Source organism: Triturus cristatus, chromosome 12, assembly GCF_964204655.1.
Source record: "Triturus cristatus chromosome 12, aTriCri1.1, whole genome shotgun sequence".
Classification (NCBI taxonomy): domain Eukaryota; kingdom Metazoa; phylum Chordata; class Amphibia; order Caudata; family Salamandridae; genus Triturus; species Triturus cristatus.
The window spans coordinates 91,234,459-91,253,271 of NC_140595.1; the positions used below are offsets into that span (position 1 = coordinate 91,234,459).

The 18,813-nt window shown below is 45.7% G+C and overlaps 1 protein-coding gene across 2 annotated transcripts in view; it reads left to right on the forward strand.

Annotated features, from left to right (window-relative positions):
- Positions 1 to 18,813, forward strand: part of MSTO1 (misato mitochondrial distribution and morphology regulator 1) — a 66,649-nt gene that overhangs the window by 12,441 nt on the left and 35,395 nt on the right. The window contains exons 4-5 of one of the 2 annotated variants that reach the window (XM_085636988.1): positions 3,867 to 3,942; positions 13,500 to 13,548. In XM_085636988.1, coding sequence (XP_085493114.1) covers positions 3,867 to 3,942; positions 13,500 to 13,548 — 125 coding nt within the window. Of the gene's footprint in view, positions 1 to 3,866; positions 3,943 to 13,496; positions 13,549 to 18,813 lie in introns of both variants that reach the window. The other variant, XM_085636987.1, reaches the window with a different exon arrangement.

An 18,813-nucleotide genomic window follows, 5' to 3' on the forward strand; every position in this document is an offset into this window, starting at 1 on the left:
TAACTAATGCCTAAACCATCTGTGATACCCTTTTAATAACCTTGCCCTGCCTCAGTTACCAGGGGCTGTTGGGTGAAATAACTTTTATTCCAGCAAAAATGTCACAATATGTACTTGCCAGTAGGCTACGTGACAGATGAACATGAGGGCATATCTCATGCACAAAAAAAAGTCATGGGATATACTGGCGGGAGACTTATTTGAAAAGAAAATGTCTCTCTTGGACGAAAATCAAGATTTTGTGCCAGCAAAATTGTGTTGACATGCAAGCAGCAGTGTTCCGGCATTTTCAATGAAGCGTCAGTACCATCTTACTCACGCGCTTTCCGGGGCTGCTTCGGCTGGCAATGCAGCCCGTCTCTTCCTCCCGAGTGACGTTTCTTTCCATGCTGTTTGCTACCCTTTTAATAACATTGCCCTGCCTCAGCTACCAGGGACGGTTGGGTGAAATAACTTTTATTCCAGCAAAAATGTCACAATATGTACTTGTCAGTAGGCTGCGTGACAGATGAACATGAGGGCATATCTCGTGCCCAAAAAAAAGTCATGGGAGATACTGGCGGGAGACTTATTTGAAAAGAAAATGTCTCCCTTGGACGAAAATCAAGATTTTGTGCCAGCAAAATTGTGTTGACATGCAAGCAGCAGTGTTCCGGCATTTTCAATGAAGCATCAGTACCAGCTTACTAACGCGCTTTCCGGGGCTGCTTCGGCTGGGAATGCGGCCCGTCTCTTCCTCCCGAGTGACGTTTCTTCCCATGCTGTTTGCTGAGATCAAAGACAAGCGCTCGCCATGACGTTTTTGTTTCGCTTTTTCTGCCGTCCCACTTGGACGACCTCGCCTGCTAAAAGGTTTCTTATCTTTATCGGGCCATGTGTTTGGCCCCATAAAGATAAGAAACCTTTTGCAGCAGAAGGAAGGCAGGCGAGCCCGTCCAAATGGGACGGCTCAAAAAGCCGAGCAAATACGTCTTCACCAACTCTATTCCAATGGCTGGCCACCGTTTACCATAAACTGTGACGCCAGCCAATGGAAAAGAGGGGTGGGGCTTAAAGCCCTTTACCAAAAATACCCGTAAACATTAAGTCTCGCCAGCGAGACTGCGCATGCGCGCAGCCTACGCCAGCCGAGACCTAAAAAGCAGGTTGTACAGCGTTCTTTACAGCAGGCAGGGACTCTGCCCAGTAAGATTTATTACCACCCCTGCTTACACATTTATTTCTTTATTTATCGAGTTTGTATAGCGCGAACTAGACCCAAGTGTATCAGAGAACTTCACAGAGTTAGCATAGCTGTATTTACGTGAGTTGCATATGGGGTAAATATAGATACATAGTGACAGTATGTAAACAAAGTGTACGAAAGATAATAGGATATGTTTATATATATATATATAGTTTTACATAGTTAGCACAGCAGTTGCACGAATTACGTGTGTAGTAAATAAAAATACATAATCAACAATATGTATGGAATGCTATAGTGCCCCCGCCAACCATGCATGGCTCTGTAGTAGTGCAAGCTTGCCATTGACCTCTTAGTGTGTGTCTTAGGTCAAAGAATTTGTTTTTATAAAACAAGGGAGACCCCAATATGTGAACCTGGGGTAGTAGAATATGTTTAAAGAACAATGGTTCAGGGGTGGCCTCAAAGGTCCAAAGCGAAAGAGGTGACCCGGAGCAGGGCACTGTTGTTTGAATGAAATTAATTTTCAGAACGAAAACGGTGACCCAGAAGGGGTGAGCTAGTAAATGGCGAAAAAAGGATCTGTTAATTCCACAGATACCCTCGGGTACACTGATGGTAGTTCAATTTGAATAGCGTGCTCGGAGCTTGCACGAAATTGGTGGAAGGTCTGGCAGTTGGGCATAGATTTTCTTTAGCGATTAGTGATGCAATTTTCAGGAATCTGTACTGCAGGGCGGTGCAGAGATACGCGATGGCAGTGTTAATTTTGTTAATCTTGGCGACCGGGCAATGAATGGTGGCCTGAAACCATGAAACCGGTAGCGTCCGGTACGAATTGAACTACCATCAGTCTACCCGAGGGTATCTGTGGAATTAACAGATCCTTTTTTCGCCATTAACTAGCTCACCTATGTCCTGAAGATAAACCCCACTAATTGGGTTCGAAACGCCGTTGACCACTCTACAACATGAACTCCACTCACTGTGTATAAATTATTTGTGGAGTTCAACTATATTGTTGTCAATGCGATGTCTTTTTAAAACTCACTTGACGCTTTCTTTCGCTTAATGTGTGAGCACCTGAATACTAAGCACATTTGACAAATAAATGTCCGTCATTTTCTGACATACATGACCTTTTGTAAATCTTTTTCTGCTCCTGTCTGAATTTAAATCTCATACATGTAATAAGTAGTACCCCCTTCTGGGTCACCATTTTCGTTCTGAAAATTAATTTCATTCAAACAGTGCCCTGCTCCGGGTCACCTTTTTTGCTTTGGACCTTTGAGGCCACCCCTGAACCATTGTTCTTTAAACGTATTAGGTCAAAGAATAGCTCCTCTCTGAGGAGTGATTTGGGTTATTCCTATTCCACTAACACACCTGACCACTGCATCGCCTACATGACCTTATGAGGCGTTACATCATCTTGGTCTAAAATCCACTTTAAAATATAAAAAAGATTCAATTGCTATCCATGCCCTATTTATAACCCAATAACCCTCACCCGTACCTAATTTATTCTTCCTTATCTTTGATGATGTAATGCCCCATGACACAATAAAAGTGATGTTGTGAGTGCTGAGGGTATGTTTTATATTCAGCTGCAGGGTGGAACACCGCATCCATTTTCACCGCTAGGAAACCTCACAGCACCATGCTTCAGATGCACAACAATCCTTGCTCTCTGAGCTGCAAAAGTAATTTATGGCCTGCAGGTGTAACACGACTGAAAAATGTTAAAATTAGAGGCCGCACATTAATGGAGGAGCTGTACAGTCATTAAACCGCTGAGCGGAGGGGTTAGCAATGGAACGAATCGTAATTAACAACATTTTCTGAAGCCATGGTGTAAAGCTTTTCAATCCAATGAGCTAATACCTCCAACAATATTATGACACATTTAAAAGTGTATATATATGGCGTGACAAACATGGGTATTAGTGAAGTTAAGTTTATTCAAATCGTTGTGCAGGAGTTAATCTGATAGCATTACTTAGCCACTGGGAAATCAGTTTTGTATGTTGCTTAGGGTGGGTGCAAGCTGGGACAAATGTTCACAAAACCAGTGTTGGCAAGTGTGAGTGTTGCTGGGTGTAGCTCACTGGCATTGATGGGGCTGGATGGAGGGCATATCTGATGGATGGCCAAGTCTCCAGAAGCCTCTGTGAGTTTCCAATGGCTGCGTATGTTTCTGGAGCAGGTGTGGCTCGCCTGTTAGTTGTCGGAGTTAGGACAGCACTACAGGGAGAGTGTAAAAGGGCTTTGGTTGCAGATGAAGGCAACCTGTGAGTATTGCATTCCAGGTGAGGCGTGCTGTGAGCCTATATACATTCCTAGAGAACCTAGTCTATATGTCCAGGGTCTTTTGTCTTCAGCTCCGACGGTGTCAGTGATGCAGAGACAACCACATAAAAGGGCTAAATGGGTAGATTCTGGGGTGTGAACCCACAATGGAAAATCCAAGAGACTCCGAGTTTGACACTTGTGTGTCTCCAGGAAGATGTGCTAGTTTATTAACACAAGTGTGGTCATTCCGGTAATTTTCTGGGTCTCTCAGAGGTTGAATGAGCCTTTGAAGGGCTGTGAGTTTCAAGGTAATGATGGAGTCTTCGCTAATTGACAAAAGTCTCCTGAAGGCTGAGCAAATATTCTGACAAGTTCATGTCTGTTTCAGGCAGGGCATCGTGACGACTCACCAAGAAGAGCCTTATGAGACCAACCCATTCCTGCAAGACCTTACAAAGCTTGAGGTAAGACTCCAAGGTTTGTTCTGATACCTGGGAGTTGGCCAAAGGCACTGGGTACAGATAGAGGCCAGAGGAGGTATGAGTAGGGCTCCTGGCTCCAGCCGTCGCCAGGACCCCTGACCTTTGCAGTACAGACCCCTACCTAGATATATCTATTCTGTGGCCGAACTCAAACATATCAGCCAGCTGGCGAACACAGTAGGCGTCGTAAATAGTTGTCACACAAACGTTTTCTCTCCTAACTTGGTAGGACTGTTTTCTTGAAAACATTGTCATTTCAAGAGTCTTAAAGGAAGACCAAGGGAATGTGTGCAACTTACTCTCTCCGAGGCCTTCTAGACGACTCTGGGCCTGAATCAATCTTCCCATTGAATCCAGGTAACCAGGTTCTTTTGAGCCCTACTCATAGTTGGAGAGCCTTTTTAATAAATGTAAGATCTTTGCCTAAACATGCCACTGAAATTCGGGATCTAATGAATTCCCACTCCCGACCTAGGCTTTCTAACAGAAACATGGCTGAAACCCTTCTCTATTCTGGCTATTACTTTAGCGCTCCCAGAAAAGGATCATATTCTCAATCCAAATAGGGACAAGCAAAGTAGGGGGGGGTATCGCTATTGTTTATAAATCATCTCTAAAAATTGCTATTACGGATACTTTCTTGGATGATACAATAGAGATCTGTTTTTTCAAGATTGAAATTACACCCCAGGATTCCTGGAAAGGTGCCCTAGTATATCGTCCTCAAGGGCCGCTTAAGGACTTTTCCTTAAAATTAATGGAAAGTATTGCTCCCCCACGTCATCTCTTCCAAAACATTTCTTTTATTAGGGGACTTCAACATTCATATTGAAAGCAGTGAGAACATGGATGCTGCCCATTTCCTGGCAGACATGGCCTCTCTAGGTTTGGAAAAGATTAATACAGGACCCACCCACTCTGCAGCTCACACCCTAGATCTTTTTCTTACTAACACATCTCATATTCACTCTGACGCCCCTGTTCCGTCTTTTTAATTAACAGTATTCAACTGGCTAGAACCCCTATCCCTCCCACTAGGAATTATAAGAGACAATGGCACAAGATTACAGAAGACGCTTTCTCAAAGGAGTCTAGATCTCCTACTTTTGAGAAACCCGGAGATATTAATACAAAGCTTAACAAATTCCATCAAGCTATAATAGCAGCTATGGATATTCTGGCCCCACTTAAGAAACGACAGTTTAACTACCAAGGAAAACATGCAGCCTAGTTTACTCCAGAACTTTGTAGGGAGAAATCTAATTAAAAAGAACTGGAATAGATTTGGCAAAAAACTCAATTGTGGACAGAGAAACTTACAAAATGGCTGTAACCTCCTACCATAAAAACATTAAGAGAGCTTGGAAAAGATGTATCTCTTTACAACAAAGCCAAGTGGGCAATTCTACCAAGGAACTTTGTAATACTCTTATACACCTTTTACATCCCCGATTGCCTGCAATAATTAAATTCCCGTCTCTCAAGTCTTATGTGACAATATTTCCAATTTCTTTGAAGAAAAAATAAAATATACAACAAATTTTCTAGGGACTCCGGCACGCCAGACACCTCTACTCCACTCTTTTCAGCTCCCAGAATGAATGACGCTGTCTTAGCAAATTTTCCATCCTTGCAGGTTTCTACGGTGGAGGCGATACTAAAAACAGCCAAGTCCGTTTCCCCCATCGACATTATGCCGACTAGAGTGTTTGCCTTATTAGCTAAACATCTTGCTCGTTCCGTCTGCGCTTTATTAAACCTATCTTTGAGAGAGGGGAAATTGCCCTATGTATGGAAGGCAGCTCAAGTGCTTCCGATTTGCAAAAAGGCCAGTGCACCTTCAGCAGAGCTATCAAACTATTGTCCCATTAACTTCTTCCGCTCTTGGGAAAACTTCTGGAAGGATATATTAACTCGAAGCTTATGGAATATCTAGAATCCCAAGCATGTCATGACCCCTCACAGTCTGGCTTTAGACCAAAACACTCTACTGAATCCACCCTCATAGGTGTCACAGACTTCATTAAACTTTCCGTAGACATTAATAAGGCAGTATCGTTAGTGGTGCTGGACTTGTCCGCATCCTTCGATACTGTAGCCCACCATAAGCTACTTCAAAGACTCATTAAAACTAGTATTGCGGGCCCACCCTTCAATGGCTTTCAAGTTTGCGCACACAGACCTTTAATCTGGCGCCTTTTTGTTCTTGTGCTAAGCCTCTTACGAAGGGGGTGCCACAGGTCTTGTGTCTCAGTCCCACACTGTTTAATGTGTACGTGGTCCCCCTTGCAAAACTTCTCAGAGATCATGGATTTGTTCCCTTTTCGTATGCGGACGATACCAAACTCCTTCTTTTGTTTGATAACAGATCGGTCGTGACAAAAAATCTTTTTGCTGGACGTATGCAAGCTATTTCCGATTGGATGACTTATAATTTTCTCCAGCTTAATGCCAATAAACGGAAATACTACTGTTCGGCAAAGCACAAACACTGTGATCTCCTGACTGGTGGCCAACAGAGTTGGGCCGGCCCCCACCCCTACTACGAAGGCAAAAAACGTGGGTGTCTATCTGGACCACTCTTTATGTATGAGAGATCAGATAGTAACTACCTCAGGCACCTCCTTCTATATGTTGAACCTCTTACGGAGAGTGTTCCACCTGCTCCCTTTATCAGTATGTAAGACCCTGATTCAAGCCCTGGTAGTCAGTTGCCTCGACTACTGTAATGCCCTTTTGGGAGCAGCACTGTGCTGAACAGGTTGCAGGTGGTTCAGAACACGGCAACGCGTCTGGCCCTTAATATGCCTCCTAGAACTGCATCTGTCCCAATGCTGAGACGCCTTCACTGGATCCCCTTTCGTAAAATAATTACGTTTAAAATCTGCTGCTTGGTCCACAAAACAGTCAATGATAGGGGTCCTATATACCTTGCTGAAAAACTTGTTCGCTACCTACCTAGCAGATCTCTGTGTTCAGGAGAGAAGGCTCTGCTTGTTGTCCCTCGGTTTAACAAACTCCGAGCTGGTGGCAAACCTTTACCCATATTGCCGCTTGATACTGGAACTCGCTCCCCGTTCACTTATGCATGTGCCTGAATTTTCCAAAGTTCAGGAAACTCCTGAAAACTGAACTCTTTAACAAGTGATCGCCTGTTCTGGCCTCTTAACCTCCATTTATAGTTCGGAGATAATCCTTCGGGGGTGAGTCCACGCTCTATAAATCCATCATTCATTCATTCATTCATTCATCATGGAGTGAGTATCCAACGTTGGACCATAATCTCTGTATTCAGGACAGTTTCTGGATATCTTAATGGATAAATTAACTTACAGTAAATGTAGGAAGGTGAAGTATTATGTGTGATGCTGGTTAGACTTCACTATGCAATACTCTCACAATACCCCCAAGATGGTCCTTGGATTCACATTAATAAATACTTAGTTCAGTCCTGGTAGAATGGCAAAGAGCAGTCGAGCTTCACTGGAGGAACATGTTAAGCATTTCAGAGTACCAACATGGAAGATAAGTAATTTACACTGCACAAAAGTAATCTGACCCAATTAAGAAAAAGAAAGAAGATTTTTATAATTTTTTAGACCCCAAAATGAAGCGAATCAGATAAGTATAACCAGAGTTATGGATTTTAGAAGCAATATTAAATACGTGCAAAACTATACTGCAAAACGTTATCGTTGCGGTTAATGGGAAAAAGCACTAGTGACAATCGGTCACCTGAAAGTCGAGTTGCATGGAACCCAAGGAGGATAATGGTGATACGGGTCCCAGGACCAAGTCACGACTGTCAGTTCTTTTTTTACCTGGCTCAAGAAGCCCGGGTGCAGAGTTGTCCTGGCTGTACTTGGTACTGAGGCGGGTGCTGGTTTCACTGTTTATACGATGCTAGTCGGGAACATGGTGCAAAAAGTCAACACCAAAGCCACTGCTGACGTCTGATGAAGGTTTTGCGGAGTTCCCTTGAGATGCAGCGGCGAGTAAACGGGGTGGTTGCTGGACTAGTGACCAACATGCCTTGGCAGCTGCAAGCACAGGAGAAAGTTAATTCGAGGTCTGGGGGAACACTGAAGCTGCCTGAAACGTTTTGGAGGTCAGGACTATGTTTCCCACAAAGCACTGGACCATCTAGTTCTGGGAGGGCCCGATGACCAGTGCTCCTTTGGTTCGGGTACATCATTTTCGGTTGTAGGGGACTAGTCCCACTAGCCCAGGGAAGTCTGGTGATGCCTTTGGCTCTCAAAAGGTTCCCTCTGTCTGGGTGAACTGAACTTTCGTCCAGGACGAGTCGCAGTCGTGCTGTTGGTTTCTTCAGCTCCTGTTGTTGCAGATATAAGTCTCTTCTTTTGTCCTTGTTGTAAGTCGGATCAGAACTGAGGTTCTGGTGTCGGGGGTAGCCCTTAAATCTTAGATTTAGGGCCGTTAGGGGTGTGTGTGCAAGTGGCCAATGGACTACTAGCTCCAGCGGCTAATCCATTCTTGAGGTGACCACATGAGGGGGTGTAGGTCACCTTTTTTACCCAGAACACACGATTCTACCAGTTTTAAAAATGGGAGAAGTCTTTTTTTTTAGCTGTACAGACCAGGTAGCCCACCCTAGAGGTGTGGCTGGCCTTCTGGGGGTGTACACCTCCTGAATGCCTAATTTCCCACCTGCCTGGGTGCTAATGTGCCTGGGGGCAAGGGTAGGGCTGTTTCCTGCTTTGGGAGGCACCCTGGTTGCATATCACAGGGGTTGCAGCCTTTGAAGCTCACCATCTTGATGTGCCACTTCACTACCCATCCTGTCAGAGAGGGAAATGTGACCTCCTTCCCGTCCAGGTCATTGTTTCTGACTCCTGGAGAGTTCGCACCTTCTGGCAGGTGGTCAGATTCCTGTCTTGGCAGCAGCAAGTGTGGGCTGGCAGACAGAGCACAGGCAAGGCTAGGGACAACCAGGTGGGCCACCTTTAAGGTGGCCACCTGGGTGCATGCCACATCGTGCGCGACACGAGATTTGTGTCCGTGATGATGAGGCACATTGTTTGATACCAAACACGACATATGTAGGCAGTACCATAATGGAGCTGCCAACCTTGGGTTTTCCCAGGTGCCAGCCCATGTTATCTTATGGACTGTCTATCACTTATTGTATCCTTTAATGGTAAAGGCCACTATAGGGGCATGCAAGCTTGCACTTACATGCCCACACCTTTAATATAATTCACCCTGCATCCTTGGCTTAGGAGTCCTTCCGTAGGGGTGACATGTATTAAAAATAGTGCATTACCTTTGTCACTCATGGTGAGGGCAAAGTCGAGTTCAAGCAGTTTGCACTGCTCCTGCAGTCTGCAATGGCAGGTCTGTTGTCAGTAGTATACTTGGGTCACTCAAGGAGGCACAAACAGTGCATCAGGCACTGGTGACCCCTTAACACCCATACCCTGCGTTCCACTGGTACCATATACTAGGGACTTATAAGGGGGGTTAAAGCCCTCTGCCAGTTGGGGCTACCAAGTCACACAGATCAGTTGTAGGAGGAGAGCACTGGCACTGGGACCTGGGCAGCAGGTTCCAGTGCACTTTCAGAGTCATAACCACCAGCTTTGGGGCTAAACGTTAGGGGGCGACCATACAAATAGGGCACTTTCCTACAATAAATCAAAATGGATCTTTTCCCTAGACAGCTGTTGTCCTGAAAATCTGTTAAGGATTTATTCCTTTTGGTCCAATGTTGGACCCCCTTGTATATGCCAATAGAGATAATTTTAATAGGGCCTGAAGAGGTTGTGCAAGAAGCAGATGGTATCATAAGGGAATACGAGGACATCACGAGAGGAAATGGATAGGATGCAAGTATAGAGCGCCTATGAAGACGCATCATAAAAAGTGCAGAGGAAGAAGGCATCAAAAAAGGAGGCATAATGTGAAGTCCTGGGGGAGAAAAAGGCCTCAGAAGAGGGTTTGCGAGCAGAAATGGGCATCAGGCAAAGGTCTGGACGAGGAAGTGGGTTTCAGGAACGACTCAATTTGCGAAAGCATCATAAGTGGGCTTAAGAGAGGAAGGGACCTTAGGAGAAGTCCTGAAAGAGCAAGTGGGCCTTCTGAGAAGAACAGGGAAAGTTGATATTATTTGGAGATTGGATCTGGGGATGAGGGGGCGTAGGGTGTTTAGAAGAAGGCTGCATCAGGAGAGGGTCTGACAAAGGTTACGTTGGATGCCCTCATTAGAGGTTCTGTGAGCACATGGGGATATCAGGAGAAGCTTAGCCAAAAGGGTATTGGGGGAGAATTTGTGAAGGAGTTCTAAGAAAATGGTTCATAAAACAGCTTGGAATTTATTGTTCAGTAAGCTGAGTTCAGAATCCACATTTAAGTTGATTGTCAAAGCAGAACCAGTAAGGCATGTTAAAGGTTTTAGACAACTCTGTCTGTGGTGAATTAGGTTTGCCAAATATGTCTGCCGAGGTTTGAGGAACATCAACAGTTGTTACGAGTGATTACATTTAAGTCCCTTTAAATTTAAAACACAAAATATTCAAGAAGAAGATGAAATATAGCTAATAATTCCTCTAAACAGAGACCTAAGAAAAAGTACAAGTTGCCCGGTCTAGTGACCCTTCCACTATTAATCCATACTCTGGGTCCCCCAAATCTACCCTTGCTTTTACTCTAGACTCCTGGGATGTCCCCAACACCGGCTTAGACAGGTAGCATAGCCTGCACAGAAAGAGCTAAAGTTGTGGGAGCCCAGCTCATGCATACCGCAGTGTGTGATCCCTAAGCCCACTTGCTTCCCCCGTACCTTAGGGAACATGCAAGGACAGTAATGGTGGCAGAGACATCTGGAGGTTGAAGAGCGCAATAGACCACAAAGACAGGAATCATTTTCATAAAAACTGGTGCGTCCCACCCCAACTCTCCGGGGGTATGTGAATAGAAAAACTTGCAAGGCAGTATCATTAAAACCTAGAGTCTTGACAATAAAGTTATTTCGTTTAATCTGGACACATGAGCTGATGAACTTAGTGTAAAGTTTGTGGAAATCAAAAAGGTAATGTGTGGAATGCCTGAATCAATCTTTGGGCCTGATTACGAGTTTGGCGAGAGGACCGTCAGCCCGTAGCTGTGGCGCTCCATGAAACGCCGCCAAGCCAGCAGCATCTCACCCTCCGCATCAGGAGTTCACTGTGGGGCTGGCATTGTGTGTCTTGCGGAGAAATGGCGGTGGCTCTCTTCGGCTCTGCTTCAGAGTCTGAGGCCGTTGCCGGCCATACTGCACTGCCTCCAGTTAGACGGGTGCACTGTTGGCTGCAGCACGTTCTGCAAGAGAAACGGTACACGCAACCGACCCAATGGCGTGGGGCAAACTCAGATGACACCAGTAGCATATCTCAAGGGCATATTGGCCCTGGAGACAGTTTTTCACCCCAAAACCTGCCTTTATGCTGACCCTCGCATGGCGGTCGCCCCGGCAAGAAAAGTTCTTTGGACAGTTGGGTCATAATGCGCACGGTGGTGCCAATGCAGGCACCGCCTCCATTGACCGCCTCTGCCTTTCCAGCCGCTGCCGCAGGAGCCCAGATATTGGCGGTGGAGGCAGTCTTGCTGCCTGCTTCGTAATCCAGTGGTTGGGCTACCAGATATGCGTGCGGTTGAACCGCCAAAACGCGACCGCGGTTTCCAGACCACTAGGGTCATATTCGGGCCTTTAGTCTATGATAATTACTCAAGTTTCATTCCAGTCCATCATTTTTGCCCTCTATGTTTCTTTAGAGAGAGAACAGCCATTTACAAATCAGCCTTGGTCCTGTCACAATGGGAACACTCCTGCACAAACAGCGAAGCCAGGTCCCACCCAGATATGTACACAAACAAGCCCAGACCGGATGTGGTCGATTTAGGCCTCATCTTGGAGAGGCAGCTTGATTGCTGGTGCACAGTGAGCACAGAATCCATGGCTGAGCATACTCGCTGCACTCAGTGCCCTGCCCTAAGGAAAACAAAAGGGTGATGCGTGGAATGCCTGAATTAATCTTAGCCAATGGTAATCGTCCGGACCACATTCCTGTACATTGCTTTTTGCCCACTGCACCAGTCTAGATAGAGACCAGCACATGCCAATGAGCCTTGGTCATGCTCCAGTAGGAACTGTCAGTCCGCACTGCAATGTGGCATTGTTCTCGTGGCTGCCTCGTGGATCAGATCTGGGGGTCAGTAGAGGCGAAAGGCAACAGACAGAGGCTTCCCCCTGGAAGAAGGAAACCAGCAAACGTTCTCCAATGAAGGAGACCACGCAAAAAGCAACTGGAGTCTTTAATCGATCAGGTTTCTTGTAAAGCGCAACTACTCACCAATTAGGGTCTCAAGGCACTGAGGGGGTGTGCGGTTCAGATGAAGAGCCAGGTCTTGAGTCTTGAAAGCCTGTTTCTCAGGAGTGCATCCATCTTTAGTAACAAACATCCCTTCAGGTGAAAGGATGTTTGTTACTAAAGTTGATACACTACTAATAATACTTATAAGGTGAAACCGAAGGGCAGCAATTAAAATCCAGTGTGGAGAAGGGAACACTATGTCACGGTTGACCTGAAAATGTACCAGGACTCTATGAAGGAAGGATGTTTCTGTAGAAAACCTGTGTGGTCTGGTGTATTGATTTAGGGTGTGAAATGTTTTCATGAAATCAAGATGCAAGTATCACAACATAAGCTGGTTCTATGGTATAGTATTAAAACATTTGTGTTGAAAAATGTTATTTAAAAGCCAATCTGATTAATGCTGTTAAAAATAAGATAGCGCTTAGAAATGCATTCCTAGTTAAGATTAAAATGTATGTTGAACAATAGAAAAGAACAACAAATTTACTTAATGGGCGCGCTCTAATGGGTGTCCCTTTGCCGTCACCACCAAATGTCGGCCCTACACCGGGGCTGCAGCGGTGTTTGGGGACACAAGGAGACATAGCGGAATTATTTGAAACAGGTTATTGGCAATCTGTTACAACGTGGGATGCCCTGCCAATACCGCCATTCCACTTGGACAGTCTATCCCCCCTGCAGCACCTACCTGGTGCATCCTGGGACCTGCAGTTTCTACAAATTGCGGTGTTGGTGAGCAAGCACGAGGGAAAGGGGGCGGAGCGGATCCCCACCAATGGGGAAGTGGCAGGACTTTCAAATTTGTTGTTTCAGAGCCACCTGAACATTTGAAGCATCCGATGAAGGCCAGTGAAGGCCGAAATGCATTATGCTGATTTTACCCGATTAAATTGTTTCCTGACTGTCCCCCGTGTGGCTTCCACTCTTTCCCTGGGAGGAGGTGTGTTGGATATATATATATATATATATATATATATATATATATATATATATATATATATATATATATATATATATATAGGTTATATCATCACATCTGTTGTTTGCTCTCTCTTCCCCAGCTTCGTACCAGACTCTCAGCTTTACGCCTTATCTCTTGACCTTTGGATCCCATCCTAAAATGGGAAGATACTAAGCTAACAATGACTATTGTGTTTGTTTTAGCAGGGTGGCAGATTGAACAACACAGCTCTGACAACGAGGTCATCTGCTCAAGGTAACTGTGTGTTGTTCAAGTTTTCCACTGTACCGCCACCTAAAAGGGTGACATGCCAAAGGGGTGCACGTAGTAAGGGTATACTTGGGGTACTTTGGAATTCAGCAAATAACGAGTGCTACAGTAATATTCTTAGGCTGTGTAGTGCTATATAACTGATAAATATGAAGTAACTACTTATTCAACAACCCGAAAAGCATTTTAGGTCCTGCAAAGGATATAGAAAGCACTGTATAAACAACAATACAATACACAGTACAAGTGCTATATGTTAAATTATTGAAAGCCGAGGGCCCAGGCGCTCTGTGTTTGTGATCATGAAATGGGATTATGTTTGCTGCCCCTCCCCAAAAAATTGTGAATACTAAATGAACAAAATAACCTAATGTCATTCAGTCTTGGAAAAGTTGAAGAAAACCTTAATGCCTTTTAAGTAAAAAAAAAAAAAAGAATCAATTGTAGTGGGAATCTGAATGGGAGTAACAAAGCCAAGTTATTAACAATTGTCTATAAAAAAAAAATGTTTTTAAAAACCATCACATTTTGTTACAAAAGAATTTAAAATTATACTTAGGTTGTGGTAGTCCGTTTTCTCTTTCTGTCGCAAACAAAAGCTACAAGGAGTAAGTGGGGAGACAAAAAGTATTAAAATAAAAAGAGGTCTTGTAATGAGATATGGGAAGGAGGAAAGATTTTTGAGGAAACAAATGTTAAGAGGTTTCAATATAAAACATGAAATGTTCTGGTGGAGAACATTTGAGGCAGAGAGCGGGAGAGGAGTTGGCTGAATTAAGAGTAGACGAAATGTGAGGAGGAGTCTAGCATCTTCTAACAGGATAAAAATAAAGAGGAAAAGACCTTTCCAGAGTAGAGAAACGAAGGTGATGACATTGCCAATTTAGAGTGACCAAAGATCTACTTCACCTCATTGTAAATTAAAAAGAAAGGAAAAGTAGTCGGTTTGGAAGGTGGTGGCAATGAGGTTCTCAGCTGGTTAGTCCACTCTCGCCACACAACCCTGCTAGCGGATATTTTGAAGAAATTGGTCCATAATGGATACTTGGGTATGTGTGTTGACTTCATGAATCTAGACTGCCAAGCGAAAAGTCTATTTTGTGCAAATTATTTGTTGGTTCCAGTTATGCAAGCCAGGATTGTACCCATGCCGTCTCCTACCCCCTTCACCATCGTACACCTTTTTGCTCCCTTCTGAGTTACTAATCCCTCTCCCATCCATGACGCCATGTTGGATCCACCTGTTACTATACTTCATTCAACAACGTGTTGGTCTGTAACTCGGCTGTTTCCAACGTCCTTCATCAGGATGGACTTTATCGCCCCCTACACTCTCTGAGTGTAACCACAGGTCTGCCCCACTCTCTGTCTCTGTTAACTCTCAACATGATAGGTTGCTTTCCCTCTTCTCTCTTCCATGCCCATTTACCCGCTTCCATAGCATTTACCGTCATGGACTCAACAGATTCTTCTATTCTCAGACAGGTCTTGGTGACACGGAAACTCTTATAAGGTTCACGCTTGAATGCAGGGCTCCGGTGATGGCGGCGAGGCTCATGTACAGTTACCAATGCAGCAAGACCCGGCAAAATTCAGGAAAATTCTTGAATATGGAAGAGTCTGATGCGCTGTTTCATGGCTGGGTCATCGGAGCCTTGGATACATGCATTCCGCTCAAGCTTACACATTCTAAAAGTACACGGACCAATGTCTGGTTCAGTGAGTCTTTGATATTGGCCAGGAAAAACTGCAAGGTCCTGGAGCGAGCCTGGAGGAGATCTTATGACCCTCAGGCCAAAACTCAATATAGGCATGCGATTAAGGCATATCACAAACTGGTCCGCAAAACTAGGGCTGCATACTACTCAAATTTGATTACCATGAGTAATAATCCCAGTAAAACAATATTCTCTCTTCTGAAGGACCTTGTTACATCCCTCTCTGCTTTAGGCAGCACCATATCCTCTAGCCTACAATGTGAAGAGCTGGCAAATTTCTTTTTGGAGAAGGTGGACTGCATTTATCGCAGCTTTCACCCAGGCGATACCCTCAGTGCCATCGGTCTTGTTATCTCTGAAGAGGTAAAACTATTCGCTTTGTACTGAGTATTATCCTTGAAGGTGTTTTATTCTGCAATTTACATAGTCCTGCATGATGTACCACACTCATAAGAATGGAGAAGGCCTGAAAATGGCACCCCTCTGCCATGCCTAGTAGCGGTGCCCGCTCTGCAGAATTGTGCTGATGATCACAGCTTCACCACTGCCCTTGGACAAAAAGTTGCTGCAGCTTCCAAGGAATGTTAGATTAATTCAGCATTCCGTCCATCATCTGTTCTTTTTGCGTTTGTTGCCCTAAGTGGGAAGGGTCTGCCCAGACGTGGGTCCCTTGCTCGCTACTCCACTAGATACAAGCTAGCCTGGCTGATGAGGGTTGTTACCCCGAAACCGGTCCCAGGATACTTCTCTGGTCCAGGGAGGACCTGGTCTGGCAGTTCGGGCTGGCTTGTTCCCATGATGCACAGGGTCAAGACTGATTTGCATATGGCTGGGTCTAAACTGGAATGGTGTGGCATGCAAAAAACGATGGATTTATCCCCGATCTGTGACTGGGAGTGAATGTTTGATTAATTCAGCATCTCGTCCATCATCTGTTCTTTCGGTAGCTTCCAAGGTCATCAGGTCCCCCTTTCTGCCCAAGTCTTTTAACAAAAGTGTGTCAACAGAAGCCCCCCTCGCCTCTCCGGCGACCCTGGTGTATAATGTAAAAAATAGTCATCGCTTCCATTACCTTTGTATCTGCTGGCCTTCCTTCAGCATCACTGATCCACACCGTTCACCAACACCATTGTCTCTCTCTTTCTCTGCCCAGAGACTTTTTAAGGCGTGGGTAAAGGGGGCAATTGCCAGTGTCCCCATCTTCCAAAGGGCCTGCTGGGAAAGTGAACTTTCACTCAACTCTGCCTATTTCTGTATGCCAACCTCGCCCTTTTTGCTCAACTCTGCCTCTGTCCTGCCATATCCAGTGCCATCTAAGGGATTCTTTGGACTCCTGGCACGCCTTGAATTAGCAGAAAATTGGTTTATAAACATTCAAAGTTGTTCTGAACAGGGACCCCCAAAATATGCCTTTCTAGAGTCCCCAAAAATCCTTAAGAAGACACTGTACCTTCCTCATCATTTTTTGTTACAAGGAATCCTTTAGGACAGGAAATCCCTTAAATCACATGAAATCAAAGCAGCAACAGAAAACTTTAGGCACTCCACCCACCCTCAAGCTCACAGCAGCCATATAGTTGGCAACAATCAATCAATCAGGGTACTTGTAAAGCGCGCTACTTACCCGTGAGGGTCTCAAGGCGCTGAGGAGGGGGGGGGTGACGGGGGGGGGGGCGCTACTGCTCGTAGAGCCAGGTCTTGAGGAGTTTTCTGAAGGCGAGTAGGTCTTGGGTCTGTCATAGGTGGGTTGAGAGGGTGTTCCAGGTCTTGGCGGCGAGGTAGGAGAAGGATCTGCAGCAGGCGGTCGTACGTTGGATGCGGGGGACAGCTGCGAGGGCGAGGCTGGCGGAGTGGAGCTGGCGGGTGGGGGTGTAAAAGCTGAGTCTGCTGTTCAGGTAGGCTGGTCCGGCATTGTGGAGTGCTTTGTGTGCGTGGGTGAGGAGCTTGAAGGTGATCCTCTTGTCCATGGGGAGCCAGTGCAGGTCTCTCAGGAGGGGGGTGATGTGGCTGCGGCGTGGGGCGTTGACAATCAGTCAGGCGGAGGCGTTTTGGATGCGTTGTAGCCGCCGTTGGTGTTTGGCTGGGATTCCTGCGTAGAGTGCGTTGCCGTAGTCCAGTCTGCTGCTGACGAGGGCCTGTGTCACTGTTCTTCTTGTTTCGGTCGGGATCCACTTGTAGATCCGGCGGAGCATGCGTAGGGTGTTGTAGCAGGAGGAGGAGACGGCGTTGACCTGCTTGGACATGGATAGGGAGGAGTCCAGGATGAATCCTAGGTTGCGTGCGTGGTCGGTGGGTGTCGGTGCTGTCCCCAGAGTGGTCGGCCACCAGGAGTCGTCCCAGGCTGAGGGGGTGGACCCAAGTCTTTCAGACGGCTGCTCCTCATCCAGTCGGCGATGGCCTTCATACCTTCGTGGATTTTGGTTTTGGCGGTGTGAGGGTCCTTGGTGAGGGAGAGGATGAGCTGGGTGTCGTCGGCGTAGGAGATGATGTTGAGGTTGTGGTGGCGGGCCACTTGTGCGAGGGGGGCCATGTAGATGTTGAACAGCGTCGGGCTGAGGGATGAGCCCCGGGGGACGCCGCAGATGATATCGGTGGCTTCTGACCAGAAAGGTGGGAGGCGGACGCTCTGGGTTCTGCCGGAGAGGAAGGACGTGGTCCAGTCAAGTGTGGAGAGAGACACAATGGTTCTAAATGGCCTAAAAAGGTCCAGAATAGAAAAACCTTGAAATGGGTAAGCGTTTAAATAAAGGTTTTTAGAACTTAATTTTTGAGAGAGAGAGCGATAATTAATATAGAACAGGGACAAGAAGGTCAAGGTATGACAGATATTTATTATACAAGGAAGTAAATTCAAGTGCTCACATATTCAGTGACAATAAGCGTGACATAGAAGGTGAAAGTGGACTTTAAAAGAAGACATCGCATTGACAACAAGAGTTGAACCACTTTCTTTTTAAACTTAATATGAGGGGTTCATGTTGTAAGCGGTCGACGACGTTTCGAACTCAGTTAGTTGAGTTCATCTTCAGGACAATAGTGAGCAGCTATAATTGTCAGTGTAGACATAAAGTAGGGGTCGAGTTTATCAACAAGGAATTTGGTTACTGTTAGACCTGTCAGCCCTTTGGGTGGTCCCTCCTCATCATTATTTATTTTGTCCCACTTTTGCCTCAAACCCTGTTATAATTTTTCCTTTTTGGGAACCACCAGACTTTTTAGTGTTGATGCAGGGTCAAGGAGCCATTTTCCCTACCCCTGGAACTTCTGTCTGAGGGCCTGAGACACAAAATGGTGGCCACCCATTGTCACCTGTGACATCATCAGAACCCACTGGAGATTTCTAGAACCTTCCGTAACATTCTAGAACCCTGTGACAGTGAGAGGCAGTTTAGAACGTTGGGAGGCCATCTCAGAGTGGCAGTTGGCAACTGACTGGAGAAGAGAGAGGACAGAGATAGAAGGAGGTCGGAGTAAGGCAGCAGAGGTGGAAACCAGTGCTTGGAGTGGGGTCCAGAAACCCACCCTTGATGCT